A 27,926-nucleotide genomic window follows, 5' to 3' on the forward strand; every position below is an offset into this window, starting at 1 on the left:
TACATGACAGTCCGCGTTAAACTGTAAATTCTGTTTTTATGACCGGATTCCACAATTCCATCTGCGTTTTCTGCATCACGGAAATCACAGGGCTCTATTTGGACAACTTTAAAGATGATTTTCCCAATATATATATTTTTTTCACCCTCAGTTGTAATTATTGTATCTCGGCCACTTAATGGAAAGCTTATTTATTCAGGTTTCAGATATTTTCAGAATTGTACCCTTATGACTAGTTTTGTGGTTCAGGGTCACATATGTATGTGCATCTTGTGTTTATTCAGTTCATTTGCAAAAATTGATGACCCCATTTATATATATATATATATATATATATTTATTTATTTAAAAAAAAAAATTCTCTCTTTTTTTCCTTTTTTTCAGAAATCACTTTTTCTATATTGTCCATTTCAAGCAATATCCATCAAACTGCAGTTGGGTTGTTTTGGTTAAGTAATAATAACTTAAAAACAGGTAATTTACAAAATTTATGTTTATTTCAAAGTATTTTTTTTTTTACATATTAAAAGTTTTACAGCAAAAGCAGATAATGCCACATTTCGTGTTTTAAAGTTAAAAAGCACTTGTTTAATCTTTGTAATTTCCTCAGATGATAATGTAGATGCCTGACAAACGTTGTTGTGATCATGGATTGTATGGATGTGATTACACCCAATACACAGACCTTTTCCCTCACCATTGTAACACGCTGCTTTTGTAAGGTTCCCTGAAAATGATATTACAGGTTCATCTGTTTTATCGAAACCATCCATCCTCGGTCACTTTTAGTCAGTATGGACAAACTCCTCTCAGCTAGCACGTCTTTTCAAAGTGAAAGTAGCCTTGTACCTAGGGCTGTCACTTTTAGTTCGAAAATCGATTACACAATCGATCGGACCAACCAAATAAAGTTTCGAAAATAAAAATAGGGAATCGATTTTAACCAAATATGTACACTATTAATTTTGAAATAATTAAACAATAAAAAAATATACATGTAATAAAAAACAAGCAGAAAAAGAAAATAAAGAAATCCGAAAGTTCAGTAGGCATTGCAAAAGCTAGACAGAAAATACCAGCAATTTTATGCGCCTATAAGACCCAGTCCCAGTGATGTTGAAAGCGACCTCTTATGGTGCGTTCACACCAAATGCGAAGAGAGCATCTGGTGCGAATGATTTCAATGCTAAGTCAATGTAAAGACGCGTTTACGTGCATCTGGAGGTTTCGCGGCGTGGTAGACGCATCTAGTTAAAGGAGTAAGTGCATCTAGTTACAGGAGATTCTGAGTTAAGAAAAGGACCATTGCAAGCTGACAGCGACCGGCTTTTGTGGTGGAAAATTGACAATACCCCTGTACCTGAGTGTCCCTGGGACATCAGTGCGGTCGGAGCGCTTCTTCTCAACAGCTAGACATATAGTGAATAAACCCTGAACATGAAAATGCTCTGGACCCCGAAAATGTTGATCGACTTGATTTCCTGTCCAATAAATTTGTAACTTTTTGTGCATTTCAATATGCCTGCCTAGTGCAGCCTAGCCTAAGTGTCGGTTACGTTCAATAAAAAATAAAAAACACAGATGGCGTGTTTCTAAGGTCCATTTAAAGTTTCATTTTTTGAACAGTTTTTTGAAATGGATTGAATCCATTGGAAATTTTTGAATTGCCTAAATCATAAATGCAGCTGGGTTGAAGCATGCAGTGATGTTTTTCTTTTGTTATGGCAGCCGTCCCCTCTGCATATATCTTTTTTTCGAGAATGTTGCACTCCTGTTGCCGTTTGTTATTCTGCACTTCATGCCAATAAATAAGAAATATTGGTGACTTTTGCGTTTCCAGCACTCTCTTTACGTTCGTCCGTTATTTGACGTTGAAAAAGGAAATGTCTTTTTTTTTTTAGACATGGAAAATCGATTTTACAATCGATTCAACGAACTCTTATGTCTTCAAAATCGAAAATGATTTTTTCACAAAAGTGACAGCCCTACTTGTACCCTGACCTGAATACAGCACATTGAATCGCTAAAATGGACTTATCAGCTTCTGCAGGAAAACATAAACTCATGATGCCTTGAAAGACAACAATACCAGTTTTTTTGACAAAACTTGTTTAGGTTTCAGATTGTGCTGTATGTGGAGAATAATGCACCGCAATCAGCTCTTTTCATTTGAATGTGGCGTTTATCGGTTTTTGCAAATGAACTCTTCATATATATATATATATATATATATATATAATGTATCTATACATCTATATGTAAATCTCACATTATCAATGTCTGAAATTCACTGTTGATGCAAGATGGCCATGAACGTTACTGTGTCTCCATGATTGATTCTGATTGCTCTCTTCTCCACTTGTTCTCTAGGGATCCATCTCATTGATGTCTGCTTTTTGTTGTAATTGTATACTCCCACAAGAAAAGAGTGGCATGGCTCGATGAACATTGGTAGAGGATTATGATAAACCCTGCAAAGGACTTTTCCATCTTTTTCCATTTCATCTGTGATCTCACAACCATTTTCATTGATCAAGAAGGCTTTGTCCTTAGCACTTGAAGTTTTTTTCTCTCTGTGTTTTTCAAGAGGAGATAGCTGCCTTTCCTCTATCCTCTTGGCGACCTGTCTCAAAGGGTGTTTTCCACTTCTTACCATCCTCTTCATGGTATGCAGGTATGATTCAAATTTGAATGCGCTGCAGCTGTCAAGCCCATTAAATTGCACCGCGTCATCAGTGATGTGGAGCATAGAGTGGATGTTGTAAACTATAAACTCCTCACCATAAAGCTCTCGTCCTCTACAGACAAAGTAGTGCAGCAGGTTTCTTGCATACTCCGCATGCCTCTTTACTAGTGTTGGTGACACTAGTAAGCACATGGCCACACTGAAAGCCAGAAAATGTCGATAGAGGTCATCCTCAAGGATTCCTTTCAGCACCAGCTTGCCTGTGTACAGCATGAATTGTCGAAATTCTGTAGCCTTCCACCTCTCCAGCTCAACCAGGCTTCGAGGTGTGCGAGAGAAGATGGATGGTATTTCATTTCTGAGTTGAAGAAGCCTATTGCTTACTTCTAGTTTTTGAGTACTGGAGAGCCTCACACCTCTCGCTCCACTGGTCCAACTAAGCAGCAGCTTCTTCATCACCCCCAGGCATGATTGATGCATATAATCAATTGGGAAGCACTTGACCATATCCAAGGAAAGCTGGACCAGTGGTGTGCTGTCTTTGTGATGTTCGGGCTGAACCTGGCTTCTGAATGATGCATCTGTTCTTAGAGTGAGGTTTTCGGTGTCCTGAAAAGTCACTCTGTTGAACCATTCACCCTTTTGGTCACAGTTATCGCAGCCGTAATATCCTGAGCATAGCTTTGTGCCCCGGACAAAAGCTTTTGCTGGAGCATCGCAGACAATGCAGAGAACATTTATGCAATGTTTTTTACCTTTGCATTGAATGCCGCTAGACAGTAGGTCTTCGAGGTCTGCTACAAAATCTTCTAAAAAACGCAGATCCTTTGGCCGGTGGTTTCCACAAGTTAAAGTTGTGGGAAAAACAACAATGGGATTCAGGTGGATGGCACAGAGGACAGGCCACATAACTTTCCCTGAGCTCTTGAATAACGGTAGACCGTCAACATTAAAAGACAAATTGATGTTGTCATGGTTTTGCAGCTCTTCTACAGAGTACTTCTCTAGGTGTTCCAGTAGCTTTTGATGGAGGGGGTAATGGAAATATTCCATTCCAGATTTTTGTATGGTTGTCACATGCCTTGGTGTTTTCAGCAATGTACGGGCAGTGGATGGAAGGTCTGTATGGCCGTGTTTCTGAAGGACCTTTAATAAATGATCAACAGCATTGTTTTTGACTTGGAATTGGGATGCCCAGGTTGCTAGATCTGTTCCCAGTGATGATTTGTTGTCATGGTCAGTCATGTCTTCCTGGTCAGTCATGTCATTTTCATCAAGGTCCATATCTTCCACAAAGTCATCATCCCAGTCGCTTTCTTCCAATGTACTCAATGCTTCAGTGGACAGGTGGTCCTCCATAGAACTTAATGCATCATCAGAGTCTGTCTGACACCCTGGGACTTGTTCTGGATCATTTACTTCTGTGTTTTTTTTTCCTATTCTTTTTAAAACACGTTTGGCAGCTCTCCAGGATCTCAGATATTGCCTTTCTTTCTCTTTCTTTTCCTCACTCATTGTGTAATGTCTAAAATTACAAAATAATAAAATTGTGTTCCCAATGGAAACCATATTTGCATATCTAAAGTCTTTGTTTCAGCTTTATCTATCTATCTATCTATCTATACAAAGAAAACTGTAAAGATATACTGGTATATTTAGGGGTTAAAGTGCTGGAACCCTCTTGTTATTTTTAGGATTTTTTTTTTCTGCCATAAAAAGGCCTAGAGACTTGAAACTTGGCCAGATCGTAGAGCTCAGTTTGGGGAGAGGTTGACAAAGTACAAAATTGAGTAATGTCCATAACCTACTTTTGCAAACTAGTCCTAGTTGACATGATTATTGTAATCTAATGGAATCATGAAACCTGTCACGATAATGTAAACTCTTTAATGTTATTTAGCTTAGCTGGAGGGTTAATTGATTCTTGGGTTCTTAACTATAAATGTGAATATGTCCACATACTAACCTCAAGCTAATAAAACATCATGTGACCAAGATCACTATATATCAAAAATAATAACAAATATTACTCAAAGTGAAAATTACGTACCTTAAAATAATATATGACGGGGGAAGAAACTCTGTGGAGGCAGCAGTGGAGGGTAAAAATCTATTTAATCAAAGAAAGCATAGTAATATATTATAGGTTTTGACATTACAAGAATAGAACATTGGCCTTAACAAATATTGCATGTACATTGTTGAATTACGCTATGAATTAACATGAGTATCAATGATGAATCCACAGCTGAACACTAAGAATGTGCCTGATGGTCAAAATAAAACAAAACACTTAGAGCATTGGATGCCAGTGGTCTGTTTAAAGACAAGCAAAAGGAGGAAACGATATTGCATAAATCTGTATTGATAGATATGTGCTAAATAACACAAATTTAATGTATTTTGACACTGACTCCAATTGCTGCATAATAAGGTCTAATTAATTGATCTAAAACTAGATAAAGCCAATGACACACTCTGTACTGTTGCTCTGAAAAGAGCTTTTGTGTAGTATGTCTATGTATGTATGTAAGTGCTGTTGACACAAAGAAAGAAAAATAGGAAACCTGAGTGAATATGAGTGTACAGAGCCCTGCACATGACATGCAAGAAAAAAATAAATAAATTGTGCGCACGATTTACTAATTCATTCCCTCACTGTATTAAAACGTGCACACAATTTATAAATCGAGGGAATGCAATAGTAATCGTGTGCACGTTTAAGTACAGTGAGGGAATGAATTAGTAAATCGTGCACACAATTTAGCCTACAATTTTTTCCTGCATGTCATGTGCGGGGCTCTGTATGAGTGAGATATTGCAAATGTCTTTACATGTATGTATTTTTTACATTAATCATTATTGACTAAATGGTTTATTATGAACATGGTAAATGCAGGATGACTGCCTGACAGATCACTTACAAAAATAATATTGTATCATTTCAAATACTTTAGTATCAAAATATTGTTACTTTTGACAAAGACTACTAGTCATAAATGCAGAAGACTAGATTGTATTGTATAAGTACCTCTTTTATGTGTTTAAGACACTGATGATTCTGATTTACTGTACAATGTAACTTTAATTGGTATAAACCAAAATAAATAAAAGGTGTCTGACAGTCAGTAGAAACATACTTACAAAGCCAAGGACGCTGGGCGATGTGGCTCTGAAAAGAGCCTTTGGGTTGTATGTAGGAGCCACTGATACACATGCAGAAGAAGGAAAAGTAGTAAACCTTACTGATTATGAGTGAGGTATTGAAAACGTATGTATGAATTAAAAATATGTGCAATTTTCAGCATTCATTGTTCACTAAAATGAGCACGGCTAGTCATAAATTTAGGGTACAACATTGAATTTTAAAAGAACAACCCTTTTTATGTTTTTAAGACACCGATGACTCAGACTTACTATTCTAACATAAATGTCAAAGATGAATCTAAAGTAAAACTCTTAATGTGCCTAACAGTTAAAAAAAAGATCTTATTGCAAAAGATGCCAGTTATGCGTTCTCAGACATTTTATCCACTATTGTTTGCAGCAAAAGTGAATTAAGAAATGACTGAACATTTCACTATTAAATAATACATGGGTCTGTATTGATGAACAGAATAGTCAAATAAAAAATATTATGTTCCTATAAAAACTGGCAGATCAGAGATTTTTTTCTTACTTTAAGAAATACCCATTTAATTACTTTATTAAGACATTACTAACATGTTGCATGATGTTGCTTTAATTGATCTAATCCCAAATTTATCTAATAGTCGATCAAAATATATACTTACAAAGTCAAAGATTCTCTCGTGATGTGGCTCTTAAAAGAGCCTTTGGGGTGTATAGCTGCTATAGACACAAGCAAAAGAGTGAAAAGAAGAAAGAGGACTGAATATGAGTGAGATATGGCTGTGCGAATGAAAATATTTAGTTTTTTCAGTGATTATTGATGAATTAGTATGTTATGATGAAACTGTCAAATCAGAGATGCAGGTTGACTGCTACTGTTTTCACTTACAACAATCAGATGGAAATCAACACTGAAAAAAGGAGAAGAGAATAATTATTTTCATGTAAAGGTTTTCTAAATTATAAAGGCTGTGATGAATGTGTAATAATTTCTGATAATGCAAGATGAGAAGAATGCAGAGCAATGTATTTGATGAGACCTTACAGCCCACAAATAAATAAGATGCATTTTCATTTTTAAAGAATAGCATTATTATTATTATCGTTTTTGTTATTGTTAATAATAATAATAATAATGTTTTAGGATTTATTATATATATATATATATATATATATATATATATATATTTTTTTTTTTTTTTTTTTTTTTTTTGGCCAACGACCGGCCCATAAAGCAGGGACAGTGGCCCATTGGTTCATTTTCCATACTGACACTGGGTTGGCCCAATCATCTATTAACAGGCTCCACCCCTCCCCCTCGCTTTCTTGTGTCAGATGCAGTCGGTGGCTCAGCCAGAAATCTGTGGATTTAGGATGGTTAAACAGCGCAAAGGGGTTGTTGAAAAAAAACATATTAAATTCTAGATGTTGATGCCTCAACATGTGCAAAAATAACCGACATGTTTAGTGCTGTAGCTTCAGTTTCCAAGCCTACAGTAGCTGACGACATTGTGCAAAAACAGGTAAACATAGCACATGGAGGTGACTAGCCATAGCAGCGCCGGGCACCCAGGCAGAGGAGCAGGTGTCTGATAGTGAAGTCAAGGAGGGACAGAGTGAGCAGGAGAGTGTAATAGAAACGGTAAGCATGGTAGTTACATAATTAACAGCAAATTGTCTCTGTTAACAGGGAGTAGTGATGGGATTTATGGCTCTTTGAGGGGATCCGGATCTTCGCGATCCGTTCCTTTCAAAGAGCCGTTCAAAAGAATGGCTCTTTTGGCTCTTTTTAAATATTTAGTCAATTTTAAGAAGCCAGCTTGGGGGCATCTCAGTTTATCCTGGAAATAATCACTGGGAGGAATGATGAGGTGAGATTTGTAGTCAAATAATTAAAACTCAGATATCACACACCAATATCTGAGTTTGAATTATTCTGAAATATTGATTATTATCTCATTTGTCATGTGTGGACTATATTCCATAGGGTTGCACAAATCCCTCTGCTTAGACAGTGGCATCACTATTTTGGATTTACCTTTAGTACAAAGTGTGTGTGTGTGTGTGTTTGTGTGTGTGTGTGTGTGAAGCTACGTTGATTGACATACAATACCTACTCACAAATAAACATCAAAAACAAAGCCGGCTGCAATGAATTTCTGTGCAAAACAGCTTTTACTACAAACACTTCCACACAAGAACATTTTGATTGAAAACTAAAAATATTTAAAGTAGATAAAATTAGAATAAATAAAATGGAAATGTCTACATACTACATACTATTACTACTGTAAACTTTTGGCTCTGCTCTTACCCAATGACAGAGGCACGCAGGTTTTTTTTTCCACTGGAGTACTCACGTGAAGGATGCGTGCACAACTAATAACTAATATCATCACAAGGGTTGGCCTGCGCTGGGTGCGGAGGACTGTTCTGTCTCGCGGAGGAGCTCATTTGTGTGTATCTGTGTGAAACACGCATAGGAAAAAAGAACGACAGAAAGAACGGCTCCCCTCCAGCCGCGACTCGGCTCCCATCGTTCATGTTTATGAGCCGTTCAAAAGAATCGGTTCGTTCGCGAACGTCACAACTCTAACAGGGAGGGAGTGTTAATCAGGGTAGGTGCCTCGATAGTGTGATGATTTAACGTTACCTAAATTAATGAACATTATAATAAGACAACATAAGCGTTGTCGCTAATATAAAGTCTGTCAGATTGTCACCTACTGCACTAGCTACTCAGTCAGCTAAAGTCAAATAACACAGCATAAGCTGTTTTGCATTGTTTTGTAGCTAGGTTAGCAGAGTTAACTTATTCCATTGTAACTTCGGCTGACTATTCTAATGTTAACCCTTTAAAACCCATAATGGCCGTACGGCCCTTCTCTATAAAAACTTAAAATGATTATTATTATGACCATTTGATTATTTTAATTATTGCTCAAAATGCCTGCGTCAAAGCGCCCATTGCAAGTTACACGTCGGAAGACGCCTGCTATTTGGGGATTAAAACCCGCCTTGCATTTTGAAAGCTGTATATTTTTGTTTGGCTGTATATTCAACGAAGTAGATATTTTCTCATGTTTCTAATGAATTTCCAATATCATTAATATGCAATATTAACGGTGAGTGAATAATATGAACATCATATATATTATTTATTTGTTTGGTAGTACAGTTTGTTTTTCTTTTTTATGGGAAGTATCTCAACAATGAGAGGTAAATGTTTTTTTGGTGTCATTAAAGAGGGGTATGTGCTCTTTAAAACAAAGTAGCCTATACTTGCAATTGTAAACTAGTTTTTCTTCTGCTGTCTGGTTCATTGAAAAAAAAAAATATATATACATTTAGAATTAGCAGTATTCTACATCCACATGTTCAAAAGGATTAACTAGCTTTTATAACATGGAGCACATTGTCCATCTAAAAATCCTGCTGTTCGAGAGTACAGGACTATATAACCAAAATGGATCCTTACTAAGTGTACTTTTAATAACTCTTGCAAATAATTGTAATGAACTCTCTCTCTGTCCTTATGTATAGTCAAGCCAGGTTGAGTTAGCAGTGGAGGAGAGCACCTTTGATCACCAGGGAGTCGGTCAAGAGAGAGTGAGTACTGGTCCACTTACACTGTTTTGTTCATATACTGTATTTATCACCTGCTGGAGATGACTTGAAAAACCATTGTCGCAATCGTATATTAATGTCTTCGTGTTTACAAAAGTTTAAGTTCTTCTGTCAAAACAACTGTTTTCCAACAGCGATAAGCTGGACGCTGTTGCCCATATTAGGAGTTTCCTTATTTAACTTTCCGCGCGAGAGCGCGCTCCAGCTTCGAGGTTGAATGAAACACACACTGCATGAGAGTTTAGCGCTCGGTGAAGTTCATCTCGCCTTCTGGGTCCGAATAAAATATCAGTTCATGCGCAGACTATACTGTCTCTTTGAGTTTAAATCTATATTTATTCACACCAGCTCTTGAAAACCTTTATGCGAACACATTTGACTGAAAAGGTGCGGGGGACGAATTTCCGTGATATTAAAAGTGGGGGGACACGTCCCACGCGTAATCTGCCTACGCCCCTGGCTTTGTATGCATATCTACAGGGACCGCAAGGATGTCCGACCGATTGTGGTGGGCCGGTGTCCTGACATTTTGAGCAAAAATGCTCATTTTTTTGTCCAGCGTAGAGCGCCTTCTATGACATGTTGCAGTCAAATGAAACAGTTGTCATGCCAACTTGCTACTGTAAACAGAAGCTTGCAACGCTTGCCCCGCCTCCGAGTTTTTCTGATTGGGCCACTGCTGTAAAACTGACATTGATAAGCGGCGCAGCGTATAAAAGTGGGAATTATTTTAACCTGACAAAAAACGCGGCGCTCATGCACGAAGCACTGCAAAAGACGCGGGACGCGAGCATAGCGCATCCGTCAAGCCCGTGTTTACAAACAAAAACAATGGAAAAGTAGCGAATTTTAATGGAAAAATGCATTCTGTGTGAATGGTCCCTTTTTTCGCAGTCAAACATGTGACAATGCACTACTTTCCATAAAAATATGAATAATGAAGACATTATTAAGAATAATTGTATAATTAGTCTCTTAAAGTAACGTTAACATGACCGATAACTCTGAAACGAAAGAGCGTCTCCCAAACGGAGCGGATTGGCTCCATTAGCAATGACGTCACTCGGCTGTAACGGCATTTAACGGTGTTTATCGGCGCTGAGGAAAGTCGTTGTTTGTATGTCTTTTCCGATAAATGTAACTTACCACACATTTATTGGAAGACAATCCAATTTATGTTAAAACTTAATCGGTTTCAGTAATGAAAACGGCCGCTATTTATTTTTGTGGTTATTTCCCTAAGAAAAACTACCTCAGACCATATGTATAATAATTTTATAATTACATTTTATTACTTTCTTTCTTCACAGTTCTAAATATCATTTACTTTTATTGTCGGTCTGTACTTGTAAAAAGTATTTTTATTTAAGTAAAGTAATTTACCTCAGGAAAACGCACTGCTGGGGTTGTCACTCAAAGGGGAGTCAGGATGTGCGCGTGATGGGCACAGACCCCGGCTTATATAAGCCCGCTGCCCGGTTTCGCGGGCTTGGCACGTGAGTAATAATTTAAATATTGATAGATACTATTAAGTATGTTTAACTATTTTTAAAAATATAAATATGTACATTTATATGACAAATCGCATTAACTTAGACGTCAAAAATATATAATACATGTAATATCACATAATACGGTGTTCGCGTTTAAGTTTAATATATCCAAAGCAATGATGTTTAAAAAAAATATATATATATATATATAATTTATTTATTGTACTTTTTCACCTCCCACTTCATTTTGAGAGTCCCTCTTTGTTAAACATAACTGAGGAACCCCTATAGGTGGCGATGTACGCCCGCGAGTCGCCAATAAGCCAATGAAGAAGAGTCATTCTCGCTGAACGCGATCGAGTCTGTTCACACTGTGTAAGATGCGTTAATGATTGATAGGTCGGCATTGTGTGATATGTGGAAATGTTTGGTTTGATAGTATGTTTGTCATTGGTGGTTTGACGATTGTTGTAACAGTTTTAAAAGTGAACATATTTCAACCATGCTGTATCTCCGTGTTTTGCAACCAACATCGATGCATAGCATATTCGGGGATAGGCAACTTCGGTCCTGGAGGGCCACTGTCCTGCAGAGTATAGCTCCAACCCTAATTAAACACACCTGAACAAGGCAATCAGTGTTTTCGGGATTACTAGATAGATACAGGCAGGTGAGTTTTTATGAGGGCTGAAGCTAAACTCTGCAAGATAGTGGCCCTCCAGGACCGCAGTTGCTTATCCTGGCCTATGTTAAATTAGCAGCAGAGAGATTTTTATTCTTTTGATTTAATTTGATCCTAAACCAACTCAGATATACGTAAGTACATAGCACTATTCTTAAAGAATTTATACGCTGAATATGCAACTTTTATTTTTATAAAATATTTTTAGAAATTAAAAAATGCGATACTATAAACCCATGTGGCCTAAAGACATCAATGCATGTGCAGATTTTTAGAGTTATTCCCTAAACCTTTGTGCAATATAGAATATATAATAAGTTTTTGTTTATGATGTTAAATGTTTATTTATATATTTATTCTGCTTACTTGACTCGTGCAGAATTCTGTCCTGATGTTTGGCTGTGGTCTCTCCATCATTCACTCTTTGGCAACTGGTCCTTGTATGAACACCACCATGATCTAGTTGATCCCACAAACTCCACTTTCAGGTATGTTCTTTACTTTTTTTCCCCCCTCTATTATAAGGTACTGAACGGTCACATCTCACAGGGAGTGTATTAGAGACTGTATGATTCACTTATTACTACTGCGATACCAATCACTTCAGAAGGCTGAATACCGAATTAATTTCCAGCGACCAAGAGAGGAGTAAAAAGGCCAGAGTCTTATATTAGGATTCACTCAATGTATTGTTTAACAACAGTATGTACTAATTATTCACACCTGTAAATCCCATATAGAAATACACATTTGTATAAATAAAAAAAACTTCAGTCGTGCGCAACAATAAACAATCAAAATAAAAAACAGTATGCATAGACAGTGTGCAAAGATGCAGAGGTACTCGTGCAGTGAGGTAGTTCTCAGTTCTTATGAGTCCCAATAGTTTCAGGGAAACAAATGAAAGGAGGGTAGGTGCAAACAGATGATTGGACTTGTAGTAATCCTCACACGGAAACTTAAACAGGCAGATGTGGTATATAGATGTCCTTCTCTGTGTAGTGACGCGCTGGACGTATGCTGACAATAATTGTATAATTCATGAGATTCTTGATGTGTATGCGTGTGGTTCTATAATAAAGAAAATAAATGAAAATTAGTTTCCAAGTCGATCTGTGTAACAGGTGCTCAGTCATCATGGCTTAATATGGCTAAGTGTGAGAACCCACAAATATAGAATATACAGAATTTCTTTCATAACTGAAGAAATGTGTAAATAATATACGATAACATATCAGATCACAATATTAAAATGAATAACAAATAAACAACACTTACAATTGTTACAATCCCAACGAACTCTGTAGCACTCTCACAGCATCGGCCGACCATCCGTGTGGAAAAACTTCAGTTTACTTACAATCTGTTAGCTTATGACCAATCCCTCGCTTGAAGGCTTCAATCAAACGCACTTCGATAGTTTATAGCAGCCATTGCACGTTATCTTCGTCTTTCTATCATTGCTGCATCTGATCTCTTTGAATTTTGTTCAGTGTATAATTGGTGTCTGCTGATGTTTAATAATACAAAAATTGTAGGGGTGTCGCCTTTTACCATGAGGGCACAGTTAAAAAAAAAAAGTCTGTTCTAGCAAAGAAAAACAGTTTGGAGAAAATCTTTTCGGTAATGAGGGAAGGCAAAAGTCAGAGGAGATGCTCACCAGGGATGGGAAGACTTTCTTCAGGTCAGCGCTAGAGACCAAGATTTCAGAGTGCTTAAGTAGACTGTAAACAAGAAGCTAGATTTTTATATAGGCTAAGTGTAAAAGGAAAGAAGGAAAAATGTGAAGTGAGGTGATACAAACGTGGTTTAGAATAGTGTGCCTTTTTACAGTCCTTAAAGGTCCTGAGTGGCTACCGGGATAAATGTTATTAGTACAGGCGATGAGCAATAGCAAACATTAATAGTAATTAATAAAATTAATTATAAAACACTTCTGTACATTAAAGCATTGTAGTTGTGTCTTATGACATTTATTTTTAAAACCATGTTTTCAGTTTTCATCTACAAAGCTTGGATTTCTACAAGGAAAATACAAATAAGTTATTGAATGTTAAGTCTGTATTTGCTGTGAAATAGCATGTGAAGTTTGTGTGGCTATATCCTTAAATACAATACCAGCAGGCATGCAAATTGAAAAATAATTAACAGGTCAGTCAAACCAAACAATATTTCAACCTGTCAAGCAAAACTTACTCGTCTCCTGTTTTCTTTTTCAGTGAGCTGATTACATCATTTGACAAGAATATTGTGTAATTTCTATTCTTGTGCCATGTTTGTGCTTTGAACTTTAATATTTGTATTCATTTGTTTATTTTTGTGTGTTTTTCACCACTGTCCATAATTATTAATTGATAATGTCCTATATTGCTGTAGTATTTAGACATTTTGAGAATTGCATAACACAAATCAGTGAATACTTTTTTTTTTTTTTTGTGATGTAAAGCCTTCAGAGCTGGAGATGAGGTGGGACTGAGAACAGCTAGGGGCCAACCTGTCCCGTGGCATCAGAGAGGCTAAGAGACAGCACTCCAGGAGGATAGCCCATCAATTCAGTGACAGCAGAGACACTAGGAACCTGTGGCAGAGGATACAGACCATTACAGACTACAAGCCCCCACCACGGACCTGTGACAACAACATCTCTCTGCTAAATGAGCTGAACACCTTCTTCGCTCGCTTTGAGCAACAAAACAGCACCACTGCACAGAAGACTCCACCTCCTCCCGGTGACCAGGTGATGACGCTGACCCCAGACAGCGTTAGGAGATCCTTCAGCAGGATCAATGCACGCAAAGCTGATGTCCACTGATGTCTTCACAGACATTTTCAACATCTCACTCAGTCAGGCTGTTGTTCCCACATGTTTCAAAACTATAACCATCATTCCAGTTCAATGATGCCATCTCCACTACCCTCCACTCAGCACTCACACATATGGACAAAAAGGACTCATTTACAAACTGATCCAACTGGGCCTCAACACTTCGCTGTGCCACTGGCTGTTGGACTTTCTGACTGGAAGACCTCAGGCAGTACGGGTCGGCAGCAACACATCCAGCACCATCACACTGAACACTGGGGCCCCCCAAGGATGTGTGCTGAGCCCCCTCCTCTTCACTCTGCTGATCCACGACTGCACACCTTCACACAGCTCCAACCTCTTCATTAAGCTTGCAGATGACACGACTGTGGTGGGTCTCATTAGCATCAAAGATGAGACAAACTTCAGGACCGAGGTGAGCCGCCTGTCCGGGTGGTGCAGTGACAACAATCTGTCTCTGAACGTGGAGAAGACGAAGGAGATTGTTTTTGACTTCAGGAGAGCACACACTCAGCACGTTCCTCTGACCATCAACGTTGCGACTGTGGAGAGAGTGAGCAGCACCAAGTTCCTGGGTGTGCACATCACAGAGGACCTCTCCTGGACTGAAAACACCGCAGCACTGGCCAAGAAATCACAACAGCGTCTCTACTTCCTCCGCAAACTGAGGAGAGCCAGAGCCCCACCCCCCATCATGTACACCTTCTACAGAGGCAACATCGAGAGCATCCCGACGAGCTGCATTACTGTGTGGTATGGCGCCTGCAACGCATCCTGCCGAAAGACTCTGCAATGCATAGTGAAAGCAGCTGAGAAGATCATTGGTGTCTCTTCCCTCCCTCCAGGACATTTACAGAACCCGTCTCACTCGCAAATTCCTCTGCATCGCAGGTGATCCCACCCACCCACCCATCACACAGCTTCTTCAGCATGCTACCATCAGGAGGAGACTGCGGAGTCTCCAGGCCAGGACCAGCAGACTGAAGGACAGCTTCATCCACCAGGCTGTCAGGAAGCTGAACTCCCTCCCGAACTTGCCCCCACTCCCTTCTTCTGCCCCCTCTTCTGACCTATGAACCCCCCCCCCCCCCCCCCCCCACACACACACACACACTAATTATATGATGGCATGCACTAGTCACTTTGTGCAGTATTGGTCTGCTCACTACCTCATGCAGCATGGAACTGATGTCATTCCACTACCTCATCAGTCAGTTAAATAAAATAACTGCTCTCGAGCCCTTTGTCACTTTAATCAGACTTGATAAGGTTTTTTTTGTTTGTTTGTTTTTTTTCACAAAAAAATATTTTGTCTGCACTGTTGTTCACTTCATTGATTTCATCTCTCATTTGCCTTGCGGTGCTTTATTTAACTTTATTTTACATTTTATTATATGACTTTTTTTACATTCCCTTATTGTATACCATATTTTCCGGACTATAAGTCGCACCTAAATATAAATCGCATCAGTCCAAAACTACTTCATGACAAGGAAAAAAACATATATATAAGTCGAACTGGACTATAAGTTGCATTTATTTAGAACCAAGAACCAAGAGAAAACATTACCGTCTACAGCTGCGAGAGGGTGCTCTATGTCTTCAGGAGTAGACTACAGGAGAACTGAGCAGTATAGAGTGCCCTCTCGCAGCTGTAGACGGTAATGTTTTCTCTTGGTTCATTTCTCTCAGTTCATGTCAAATTAATTTTGATAAGTCGCACCTGACTATAAGTTGCAGGACCAGCCAAACTATGAAAAAGAAGCGTGACTTATAATCCGGAAAATACGGTAGTATTATATTTGATCTAGATTTTTATGCTTTAATGTCATCTCTATGCACCGAGGGTCTGAGAGTAACGCAGTTTCGATTCTCTGTATATATGTTCTGTACATGTGGAAATTGACATTAAAGCAGACTTGACTTGACTAAAGAACTAAATGTGTTGTGGTAAATTAAATGTGTTGATTAGGGTTTCTGTGTTTCATGCAACATTTCTGTATGAAGTAGCTAAACTTAACTAAGTAAAATTAATTTTGAACTTTTGCATAAATACCATAATCATAGTTTATAGGTGATAAACGATTATGCATTTAAACTTAGTCAATAACTGAATTCATCCCAATACAGTGTGCAAATGATAGATAGAATTATGTGATCACTTGTAAATGATATAACATAATGACAGTTATATGCACTTGTTTTGTCTTAATTGTAATTTATGATGCTGCATTTTACAAATAGGAGAAAACCCTTTATGTTCTTTGACAAATAGTGTGTGTACACTTACCTGTGATGACCATTAAAAAGTAAAAAAAAAAAAAATAGTATGATAATGAGGGACTGAATAAGTCTGAGCTTTTTTCAAAGCACTACACTTGTAGGTGGGTGTTGAACACTGAAAGCTTAGATGTCTGATACATAAAGTCTAAAAGTGTGTTTTGTTTTTATCTCTTGCATATAGCAAATGTATGGTATTCTTATTTCATTGTACATTTATGAAATGCATGGGGATTTCTCCTTTATTTTTTCTTTGTCTCCCAGAAAGAAATTTTATAAAAAGTCCAAATAAACATTTTTTTCAAGCGAATAAACGTGTTCTTTTTGTGAAATTGTGTTTTCTAACAAATGTACAGCGTAGCAATAAAATCTTCACGATAAATAAGCGGTTTTTAAATTATGGCGTATGTACGTTGCAGACAAAAATCGCACAGACATTGTAGTCGTAATGGAATCACGGGCCAGTAATGTTGCTACATTGGCAGTAAGTCATGAAGTTACCAATAGAGTACCTATCTGGGAAGTGCTTGGTAATATTATTACGTAAGGACGACGTACTGACAACGTTGTGAGTTGGTAATGTGTTGGTAATACAATTACGGGCATGCGACGTCGTAGTTACGTTGTCAGTTGGTAAGTCATGGAATTACCAAAAATTACCAGTACGTTACGTAACTGTTACGTCGTGTGTTAGCAGGGTGGGCTCCGCTGATTGCGTGGAGCTCACCGTCTCAGAGATCGGCGAAACACATTTTTAAATAGGCGCTGTCTTTATAAATAAACCCCAAATTTGAGTTTTAAACAACTACATTCTCGCCTGAAATACTTTTAAAATTACATTTCATGACACAATAACAGTAATATTTGAAAATGATCCGAATAAATGGTGTTTGAACTCAACCAATGCTGCGTTAACTCAGTTGGCTTTGGCTACAGCAATTTTTCCCTCGGTATATTTACAATAACACGAAATAGGATATAAAATACCACTGCCTTCTTTCGTTTTCATTTAAACATAATAACAGCTGCAGAAATGTACTTAGTTCAGGGATATGTGTAACGTTATATACAGCCATTACAATGAAACGAAATATTATATAGACTTGCCTTTTTTATTTTCATTTTAACATATAGATAAATTGAATATAGACCAAAGAAAACCTGTTAGATTTACCCCGCAGCTGAATTATATGTTATGTTTAACCACTAAAGACACATCAGAGCCAGCGGCACATATCAGAAGGTCTATCCCAGGAGAGGCTGCTTCTCGGCGGATAGATGATCACTGGGCTCCGCTGATTGCGTGGAGCTCACCGTCTCAGAGATCGGCGAAACACATTTTTAAATAGGCGCTGTCTTTATAAATAAACAACAGATTTGAGTTTTAAACAACTACATTCTCGCCTGAAATACTTTTAAAATTACATTTCATGACACAATAACAGTAATATTTTGAAAATGTTGATCCGAATAAATGGTGGTTGAACTCAACCAATGCTGCGTGAACTCAACCAATCAGAATGATTAGCGCCAAAGTCCCGCCCCCAAAAGTTCCTGGGTAAAGTTCCAGCGGTGGAAACGCGGCTCTTGTCTCTTGTCTCGGATGTTTCTCTGCATCTCTTTTTGCATAACTCTGGGTCGTCGACACCAAGCTTCGTTGCTATTTCTTTCTAGGAATTAATGCTTTCTCTAAATCTTTAAAGTCTCTCCGCGAGTGATCATACAGGTGTGGATATATCTGTGCAGCTCAGCTATTTCACACTCCAGTGTATTCATGTTGCTAGTGACTAGGCCGAAGATGTTCTCTCTTGCCTGACCTCCGTTGAATAAATAACGAACGAAAAAAAAAAAAAAAAATTGCATATCAAAGAAGGTGGATTTTCAGAACACACCCACCGACTGCATAACTGCCATGCACCAATAGAAACTCAGAAGTGTTTAGGAGCCGAAACGAACTTCCCCAAAAAGTCACTTTGGTCAGCTATTTCGAACTGCCGAAACAAACTCAAAATGAACTTCGTTTTGGCCTGATTTTTTTCGAAATGACATCATATCAGTTCATTCTTCGATTTCGTTTGAAGTATATCAGGGCCTTTACCTGATTATTTGTCAGGTCTCATCAATTCTATGTTTTACCAGCCTACCCTTGTTTGAATGTTAACCTGTGGATTCATTAAAGCCCTGCTTGTTTGCAATCTCTGCGTGTCTGTTCCTCGACACACTGCGTGTCAGAAGATCCGACCCAACCCAGTATACAAACGTGATTTACCCCTGTTTATTTTTTCATTCTTTAAGTGGTTTTGTTTTCTGTTTCTATGGATCACTTTGCCGCTGTGAACCTGCTTTTCCTAAAGCATGAAAACCGCTCCCTCAAGGAGCATTTGGAAGAATTCCTTGGTCTCAAACATCTGACCCCCTTCCCGGATGACTGCTTATGCTCATTCCTGCACTGTTAAAAATGTTCCTTATTTTTACAATAAGTTACTGGCAGTTGCCAGTAAGTTACTGTATTTTGGTTTTACAGCAATGCACTGTAATACAACTTTACATTATGTAGAACAGTGTTCTGTATAACTACAAAACAGAATACTGTATTAAGAATCAAATGTACGTAAACTTTTGAACAGGGTCATTTTTATAAATTCAACTATATACATTAAATTAAACATATTTTATGTGAAATATCTTTTTCAGGAAAGTACTAAATAAACAATACCATGCATTTTGTATGATAATCCCTCTTATTTTGGTAAAATAATTAACATTTTGGAGATTCTGCAAGGTGTATGTAAACTTTTGACTTCAGCTGTAAATAAAAATTTAATTAATTTAAATAATACTTACAAAAAAATGCCTTGTGACAGCAGTGCCCTTCCCAAGGTGCAAAGACAAGTGGACCACACTGTAGAGCTGCAAGAAATCAAGTAAATTAGATTCTATAATGTGTTAGCCTATACTTGTTGACGATGTATGGGCTAAAATCATATAGTGTTGCCTATAAAGTTACATGTGTATTTCCAACAATCCAACAACGTTATTTTAAAAATCATATTATCATATGGTTGACATTGCAGAATTTTGGCATGCATTTTACTTGTCTTTGTTGTTTTCTGATAGATCATTAGTAACTGATAAAAGTAATTGACCACTAATCATATTTTTATTATCATAAACATTTTAATCAATCACTATGCTGCTACAGAACTGGTCTCCCGCCTAAACTAGTTAATAATCTGGTACCAATATCTCTGACCCCAAACCACCCATTTACATTGCAAGTGAAACTGTATTTCTCAACCATGGAGTCCTACTGGTGACGTCAACATTAACACACACACCAGAACTGCGATTTCAGACAGTATAAGAGCAAACAGGTGACATTCTTAAACCACTACATGGCAGCACTTAACTGTGTTTTGTGCTGTGTCTTGGCCATGGAGGCATGGCTATTATTAGCTTGAGACAACACAACATATTCGGTAAGTGAGAGATGGTTGCTGGTTTTCGGGTGGGGCAAAGAACCAGCTTGAACCAGCTCAAGACAGCATCCCAGCTTCAGAGCATAGCTAACCAGCACATGCTGGATTTTTCAAGGGGCTAAACTAAAGCGATTTGAAATGACCGACTCCCTGGATAGTGCACTGATTAATAACTAAGAAAAACTTTTGTGCATTAGTAGGCTACTATATATGAGCTGCAATGAAACACAACAATGTAAGTAGGCCTGTATGTATGTATGTAAGCTACTATTCCAACGCTAGACTGTACCATGTGGAACAAACCGCATCATCGGACAGTCATCCAATTCTCGATTTTTTTTATTCCAATGAGTCGGTTCACTTTAGTGAATCATAAGCGCAGCATGATTGTAGTCTGACTCTAGAATTAATTAATTCATAAGTCGGTTCTTTCTAGTGAATATAACTCTCTGCGGGACTGACGGGCTTTTCATAGGTTAAAGAAAATACATAATTATTAAACATTAAATAGGACATTGCTTATAAAAAGGAGCAAACTATTAGCAATAAAATTATATAAAATATAATATAAGGGGATCAAAATCCAATACAACATAGACTATAACTGGCCTATAGCCTATGCAGAATGTATGGAAATGTTTAAGTAAAGGACCACATATTTTTAAAAAGTAAAATAAAAAAAATAATATATATATATACACATGTGCTGGTCATATAGTTAGAATATCATCAAAAAGTTGATTTATTTCACTAATTCCATTCAAAAAGTGAAACTTGTATATTATATTCATTAATTACACACAGACTGATATATTTCAAATGTGTATTTCTTTTAATTTTGATGATTATAACATCTCGGTTACGTATGTAACCTTGGTTCCCTGAATAGGGAACGAGATGCTGCGGTGACGTCACCACGTATGGGAACACCTCCGGTGTGACGAATGTCTGAAGCCCAATACCATCCCGCCAATCCTATTGGCCAAATGGCGCATAGCACCACCCTACGCATGCGCACGCATGATATACCTGGGTGCAGCGCGCCATTTCGCTCAGATTTCATGACTGAAGATGAAGTTATCAAGGTACGGAACGGCCAGAACCGCAGTATCTCGTTCCCTATTCAGGGAACCAAGGTTACATACGTAACCGAGATGTTCCCTATCATAGGTCACTTCGATGCTGCGGTGACGTCACCACGTATGGGAACGATATACCAAAACGCCTGACGTACCTGATAACTGAGATCCGAGGAAGCACCTGCTCAAGCGGAAAGAACCCGGGAGCCAGGAGCCATCCTCACATCCAGACTGTAGGACTTGATAAAAGTGCTCGGTGAGGACCATCCTGCCGCAGCACAGATATCATCCATAGAAGATCCACTGAGAAAAGCTTGAGAAGAAGCCACAGCTCAAGTGGAATGAGACTTAATTCCTAAGGGCGAAGCGAGTCCGCGCGCCTCATAGGCCAAAGAAATTGCCTCCACCAGCCAATGGGACATGCGCTGCTTTGTAACCGCATGGCCCTTACTTTTATGTCCAAGACAGACAAACAGCTGGTCAGATTCACGCCAAGGGGCTGTACGATCCACATAAGTCTTTAAAGCTCTCACAGGGCAAAGACTTAGATCTTCTGATCCAGCCTCAGCAGGTGAAAAAGCTTCCAGGCACACTTGCTGAAAGCGAAAGAGGTTAGATGCGACCTTAGGAACATAGTTAGGCCTGGGCCGCAGCAGCACCTTCACAGGGCCCGGTGCAAATTCCATGCATGAGGGTGAAACAGAAAGAGCCTGTAAATCCCCAACTCTCTTGAGGGAGGATAAAGCCATGAGAAGAAGTGTCTTCAGTGACAAGAATTTATCCGATACGGTCTCCAAGGGCTCAAACGGATGCCCTGATAAACCTAGCAACACAATGGATAAACCCCATGAAGGAACTCGCACAGGGCGGAAAGGCCTCAGCCGTCGCGCACGCTGTACGAAACGAGAAACTAGTGGATGACGCCTCATAGAGGCACCGCCTATGTATTCGTGGTAAGCTGAAATGGCTGCCACGTAAACCTTAAAAGTGGCTGGTGTTACGCCATCCGAAAAACAATCCTGGAGGAACTCCAGCACTGAAGCCACTGGGCAGTAAACTGGATCCACATTACGATTGCCACACCAGGCTGTAATCAGTCTCCACTTGAAAGCATATAAGCGTCTCGTAGAAGCTGCTCTAGAATTCAATATAGTCTCAGTGGCTTCAACAGAAAGACCGGGACATACTAATGCACTCCGCTCAGTGGCCACGCCCACAGTTTCCACAGATCCGGCCTCGGGTGCCAAATCAGCCCCTGTGCTTGTGATAATAAATCCTGTCTGAGGGGAATCTCCAAGGAGAGCCCGCTAGCAGACTGATCAGATCCGCAAACCACGGCTGCGTGTGCCATCGCGGAGCCACCAGCAGCAGCTGTTCCACTCTGTCCCGCCGTATTCTGCATAATACCGCTGGGATCAAACGAATCGGAGGAAAAGCATACAGACTGGTCCTGGGCCAGCTGTGAGCTAATGCATCCACGCCCAGGGGCGATGAGGGGCATAGGGAGAACCATAGCGGGCAATGCGTAGTCATGTTTGACGCGAATAAATCCACTTTCGCTTGCCGAATATCCGCCATAAAAGATTCACCATCTGGAGGTGTAATCTCCATTCTCCCTGTTCCAGAGCCTGTCTGGATAGCATATCTGCTCCGAAGTTCAAACGTCCGGGGACATGAACAACTCGGATCGACAGAAATTTCTCTGAGACCAGAGAAGAACATGTCTCGCCAGCCTGCACAGGGGGCGAGAGCGTAATCCTTCCTAATGATTCAGGTATGAGACAAACGCTGTGTTGTCTGATCTGAGCAGCACAAGACGGCCGATCAGCAGATTCGCGAATTACTGGAGAGCCAGAAAACTGCCAGTAATTCCAACCGGTTTATATACCAACTGGGTTGTGCAGCTGTCCACACTCCATGGGCTGGTAGCCCTTGACAAACAGCTCCCCAACCGGTCAAAGACGCATCCGTCGTGACGGTCTCTGGGAAAGCTCAAATCCCCAGCCGAACCCCGGTAGGAGAACTCGGTTGGCATCCATAGCTTTAATGACATCACACAACTCCGTGTCACCGAAATCGTCGGATGCGGAAGACAACGGGGTGAAATATTTCGTCTTTCCGCCCACTTTTCCACTGAAAAGGGCGCATGTGAAGTAACCCCAGACAAATTACGGGGAATGCCGCTGCCAATCGTCCAAGTGGTTAACAGACGGACGCCCTGGAGCCGCAACGGGGCCAGAGCTACATCCATGCATTGAGAAGTACGGGGTCTACGACTTCTATAGCCCCTTTGCTCAGCAGAGTTGACATCTCCTGTCACAACACTGCTATTACCATCAGTCTACCACCGTGGAAAGAATTCAGCGGAAAGAGGCGGGCCTCTAAAAACGAATTGGTGTATCCGTGACAATTGTGCGTAACACCCATTGAGAAATGCCGGGCAAGCGTTCCACGCGACCCAAAACGATACTAGCAGTCTCAAATTTCCGCTTTCTGCAACGCTGTCATACACATAATGTCCGTGCACGGAAAAGCCTGCGGCATTCGTGCACAGGGGAAGTGTATGCATAAGAGCTATTGCGTCCCGTTGTGTATAATCCTGAACGTGTCCACGGCAGGAATTAGACCAACGAATTGAACATCAGGCTCTGTGTAAGACCCTTGAATCGCCCCTCAAGATCTGAAAGCTGGATTGCGCAGTGTCTGAGGGATTATTTTTTATTATTTACGCCTGGTGTCACAGCCCGATCCAATGCTGCTCGAAGCGCTGTTTGCTGCGAGACAGTCAATGTTAGAGCGTAGGGACTGCAGTGAGAGTGTTGGATGCGCATTAGCGGTCCAACAGCACTCTATAGTGGAGGGCACAGTCCCTGGCGAACATGAAGTAAAGCGCATGCGTAAACTTGCTGCGTTTCGTTGTGTATAATCCTGAAGCGTATCCACGGCAGGATTTAATTCACCAAGATAAAAATCGGGCCACGTCGCCATTGCGAGAACGTGGCGGCTGTATGAGCAGTCATAAACTGGCCATCTCTGCCAGCCTTTTGTGCCGTCCCTCAAACTCTGAAGGCTGGATTGTGCAGAGTGTCTGAGGGGGCGCTCAAATGATAGCTCAATCCAATGATGCTCGAGGTGGCTTTGCTGCGAGACAGTCAATGTTAGAGCGTGGGGACTGCAGTGAAAGGGTTGGATGTGCATTAGCAGTCCAACAGCACTCTCTAGTGGAGGGCACAGACCCTGGCAAACATGAAGTAAAGCGCATGCGTCAAACTCGCTGCGTTTCGTTGTGTATAATCCTGAAGCGTGTTCACGGCAGGATTTAATCCAACAAGAAAACATTAGGGCCACGCCGCTAGCGAGAACGCGGCAGCTGTGTGAGCCGTCATAAACTGGCCATATTTGCCAGCCTCTTGTGGCGTCCCTCAGACTCTGAAGGCTGAATAGTGCAGAGTGTCTGAGGGGGCGCTCAAATAACAGCTCAGTTCAGTGACGCTCGAAGTGCTTGTGCTGCGAGACAGTCAATGTTAGAGCGTGGGGACTGCAGTGAGAGGGTTGGATGTGCATTAGCAGTCCAACAGCACTCTTCAGTGGAGGGCACAGACCCCGGCAAACATAGAAGGAAATGCATGCGTCAAACTCGCTGTGTTTCGTTGTGTATAATCCTGAAGCGTGTCCACGGCAGGATTTAATCCAACAAGATAAACATAGGGCCACGCCGCTAGCGAGAACGCGGCAGCTGTGTGAGCCGTCATAAACTGGCCAAATTCGCCAGTCTTTTGTGCCGTTCCTCAAACTCTGAAGACTGAATTGTGCAGTGTCTGAGGGGCGCTCAAATAACAGCTCAGTTCAGTGACGCTCGAAGTGCTTGTGCTGCGAGACGGTCAATGTTAGAGTGTGGGGAAAGAACGAGAGGCTTCTCGTAAGAACCGTAATAAGAGAATAAAATTTGCCGAAATAGACACGACTCGATACGTCTAGACGAGACTAGGTCGCGGCGGAGTTTGGCGCGATCCGTTCGGCTAGAGAGGTAGTCAAACGGCATCGCTATATAATAGCAGTCCGCCATGTCACTTAATCGTGGCAAAAACCCGCGCCGTTCGTGATATGCGCTGATAAGGCTGCTTCCAGGACCTCGAAACCTCTTGGTGGAGGTCCGTGAGAAGGGTAATTTATCCACCGCGCGGATAGCCACATAATAGCACACTGAGAAAGGGGAAGCGCGTTTCTCCTGTCCGCTCGGAGGGAGAGAACCGCTTATGCCGGTCAGAGCCTACTCTGAGTAGAAGCTGCGGTTAGACAACATAGTATAAAAGCAAAACTGCTCTGATTAACGCGCTCGAGTAGGGGAGAGCGAGCAAGTGGAAAACTCCAGTGCATCACTGTACTCATAGTCAAGCCGCACATATCGCCCCTAACCAACACCTCGTGCGGGGCCTCGGCGACCGCAGAAGCGAACGGTGGGGGTTAGACGCGAGGCGACTGAAGAAATAGACTCCAGAGCGCGGATACTTTCTTATTTTACCATAGCCGTAGGCTATCACAGAGAGAACATGAGAGAGGCTGCAAACGAATCTCTCATGAGTGCCTCCCTGTGATAAACCCATATACGGCTCTTACCTTTCGTTGACTCATCGCGTCCGCGAAAGAGGAGTTAACACTGCTCGAAGAAAATCGCTGGAGAACGCGAGATGATAGGGCACAGATGATTCGCTATTCCTGAAGGAATGAAATCTGAGCGAAATGGTGCGCTGCACCCAGGTATATCATGCGTGCGCATGCGTAGGGTGGTGCTATGCGCCATTTGGCCAATAGGATTGGCGGGATGGTATTGGGCTTCAGACATTCGTCACACCGGAGGTGTTCCCATACGTGGTGACGTCACCGCAGCATCGAAGTGACCTATGATAGGGAACTGACAACTAAGGAAAATCCCAAATTCAGTATCTCAGAAAACTAGAATATAACTTAAGACCAATACAAGTAAAGGATTTTTAAGAAATCAACTGAAAAGTATGAACATGAAAGTATATGGAGCTATTATTATGACAAAATGATTTGAATTTGAATTGTGTAAACTTGAATTATTTGCAAGAGTAATCTTACAAAATTGAATTTTATGTGGTAGTTTAAATAGTTCTGATTTTGATTTTTGTAAACGAATATTGAACATTTGAAATTTAACAAACTTAAATGTTTTTATGGCTGAATTTTATAGACATGTATTTTCAAACAGCTAGTTTTTTTTTGTTCTGAATTCTTATACTGCAAATATTCATTTAAAAAAAATCTGATACAAGTTTTCAAGATCAAGAAATTCGTAACTTTAAAATTCAGTTTTCTAAAATTCAATGTCAAAAATTCAAACTCAAAAATTCAGATCTTACAGAAAGTAGGTCACAGGTCATCCACAGGGAAGAGTAGATGATCTCAGAAAAGTCGAACAGAGCATTTTAGCCAATTGGGGACTGCGGAAGTTTTCCAGCGCGAATGTGTTGGTGGTTCAAGAGGTTGCCACTGTCTGACTCATGAATCGCCCGGTGTTGTGTAATATTCGGTTCCCGTGAAAAACTGTTCCCGTTGGTGGAGATAACATGAACATTCATTAGTTCCCTTATTGTGAGCGTGTCCTTGAAACAACATGCAAATGAATGGGACTGAAAATATCAGTGCACACTCGTCAAATCTCTATTTGATTTAATGGTTTATTTTGAACAGGTAACGAAGTGTCAATGTTAAGTGTTAATTTGCATTAACGGCAACAGTGCCAAAACAATGGATAGTTTTTGTAATATGATAAATTGTCTTCCATGTTTTGCTTGATTGATTACAGGCACACAGAAAAACAATCAATAAGCTAATTTAACCTGTCTTACCTAATATAGTTTTTACTGTTTGGTGTATTTTGCTTTTTATATATTTCGTTTGTGGGGCTTTTTAAAAAAAATAGTTTGCTTAGTTCACGTGCGTTCTAGCCCAATCACGTTACCAGGAGGGCAGCCTGCTCTCAGCTGCTGTCGAATCACAGCACAGGAACCGCTGGCCCAATCAGAACGCGTTACGTATTTCTGAAGGAGAGGCTTCATAGAACAAGGAAGTCATCAGCCCGTTTTTGTGACAGTGAAAACAGCAGTATACAGATAGGTGAATTGTGTGAAAAATACTGTGTTTTTTACACGCAAAACATGAACACATGTTATATTGCACATTGTAAACACAATCAATGCTTCAAAAAAGCGCATAAAACGGGACCTTTAAAGTCATCAGAATCAGAATCAGAAATCAGAATCAGAAAGAGCTTTATTGCCAAGTATGCTTACGCATACAAGGAATTTGTTTTAGTGACATAAGCTTCCAGTACACAGAGACAACAACACACACAAAAAAAAAAAAAAAAAAAAGAGAGAGATTTACAAATTGGCAAATAAATAAATGTATAAACAATTGTGCTATAAATGAAAAAGGAATAGGATTGAGTGAGATGCAGGAATGTTCTAGGATGGAGGGTTAACAAATAAATATAAGGAAATATAAGGATATTGCACGTTTATAAGCATAAGTAGGGAACATTTAACTGTTCATGAGGTAGATTGCCTGGGGGAAGAAACTGTTCTTGTGCCTTGCTGTTCTGGTGTTTGCGGCTCTGA

General features: G+C 40.0%; 1 protein-coding gene and 1 long non-coding RNA gene across 2 annotated transcripts; one reads left to right on the forward strand and one right to left on the reverse strand.

The window, feature by feature from the left end:
• Positions 1-2,275: 2,275 nt before the first annotated feature.
• On the reverse strand, positions 2,276-6,908 carry LOC113082653 (uncharacterized). Its single transcript, XM_026254197.1, has 4 exons — positions 6,708-6,908; positions 6,481-6,538; positions 5,831-5,892; positions 2,276-4,796 (listed from the first exon to the last, which is right to left on the reverse strand). Exon 4 carries the CDS (start codon positions 4,253-4,255, stop codon positions 2,288-2,290), a length of 1,968 nt encoding a protein of 655 aa, XP_026109982.1. The 5' UTR covers positions 4,256-4,796; positions 5,831-5,892; positions 6,481-6,538; positions 6,708-6,908; the 3' UTR covers positions 2,276-2,287.
• Positions 6,909-11,599: 4,691 nt separating this feature from the next.
• On the forward strand, positions 11,600-14,115 carry LOC113082652 (uncharacterized). The gene is made up of 3 exons (XR_003282811.1): positions 11,600-11,754; positions 12,000-12,108; positions 14,067-14,115. It is a non-coding gene; the product is annotated as an uncharacterized LOC113082652 (long non-coding RNA).
• The last annotated feature ends 13,811 nt before the right edge of the window (positions 14,116-27,926 follow it).

This window comes from Carassius auratus, unplaced genomic scaffold, assembly GCF_003368295.1.
Source record: "Carassius auratus strain Wakin unplaced genomic scaffold, ASM336829v1 scaf_tig00036638, whole genome shotgun sequence".
In the NCBI taxonomy this organism is placed as follows: Eukaryota; Metazoa; Chordata; class Actinopteri; order Cypriniformes; family Cyprinidae; genus Carassius; species Carassius auratus.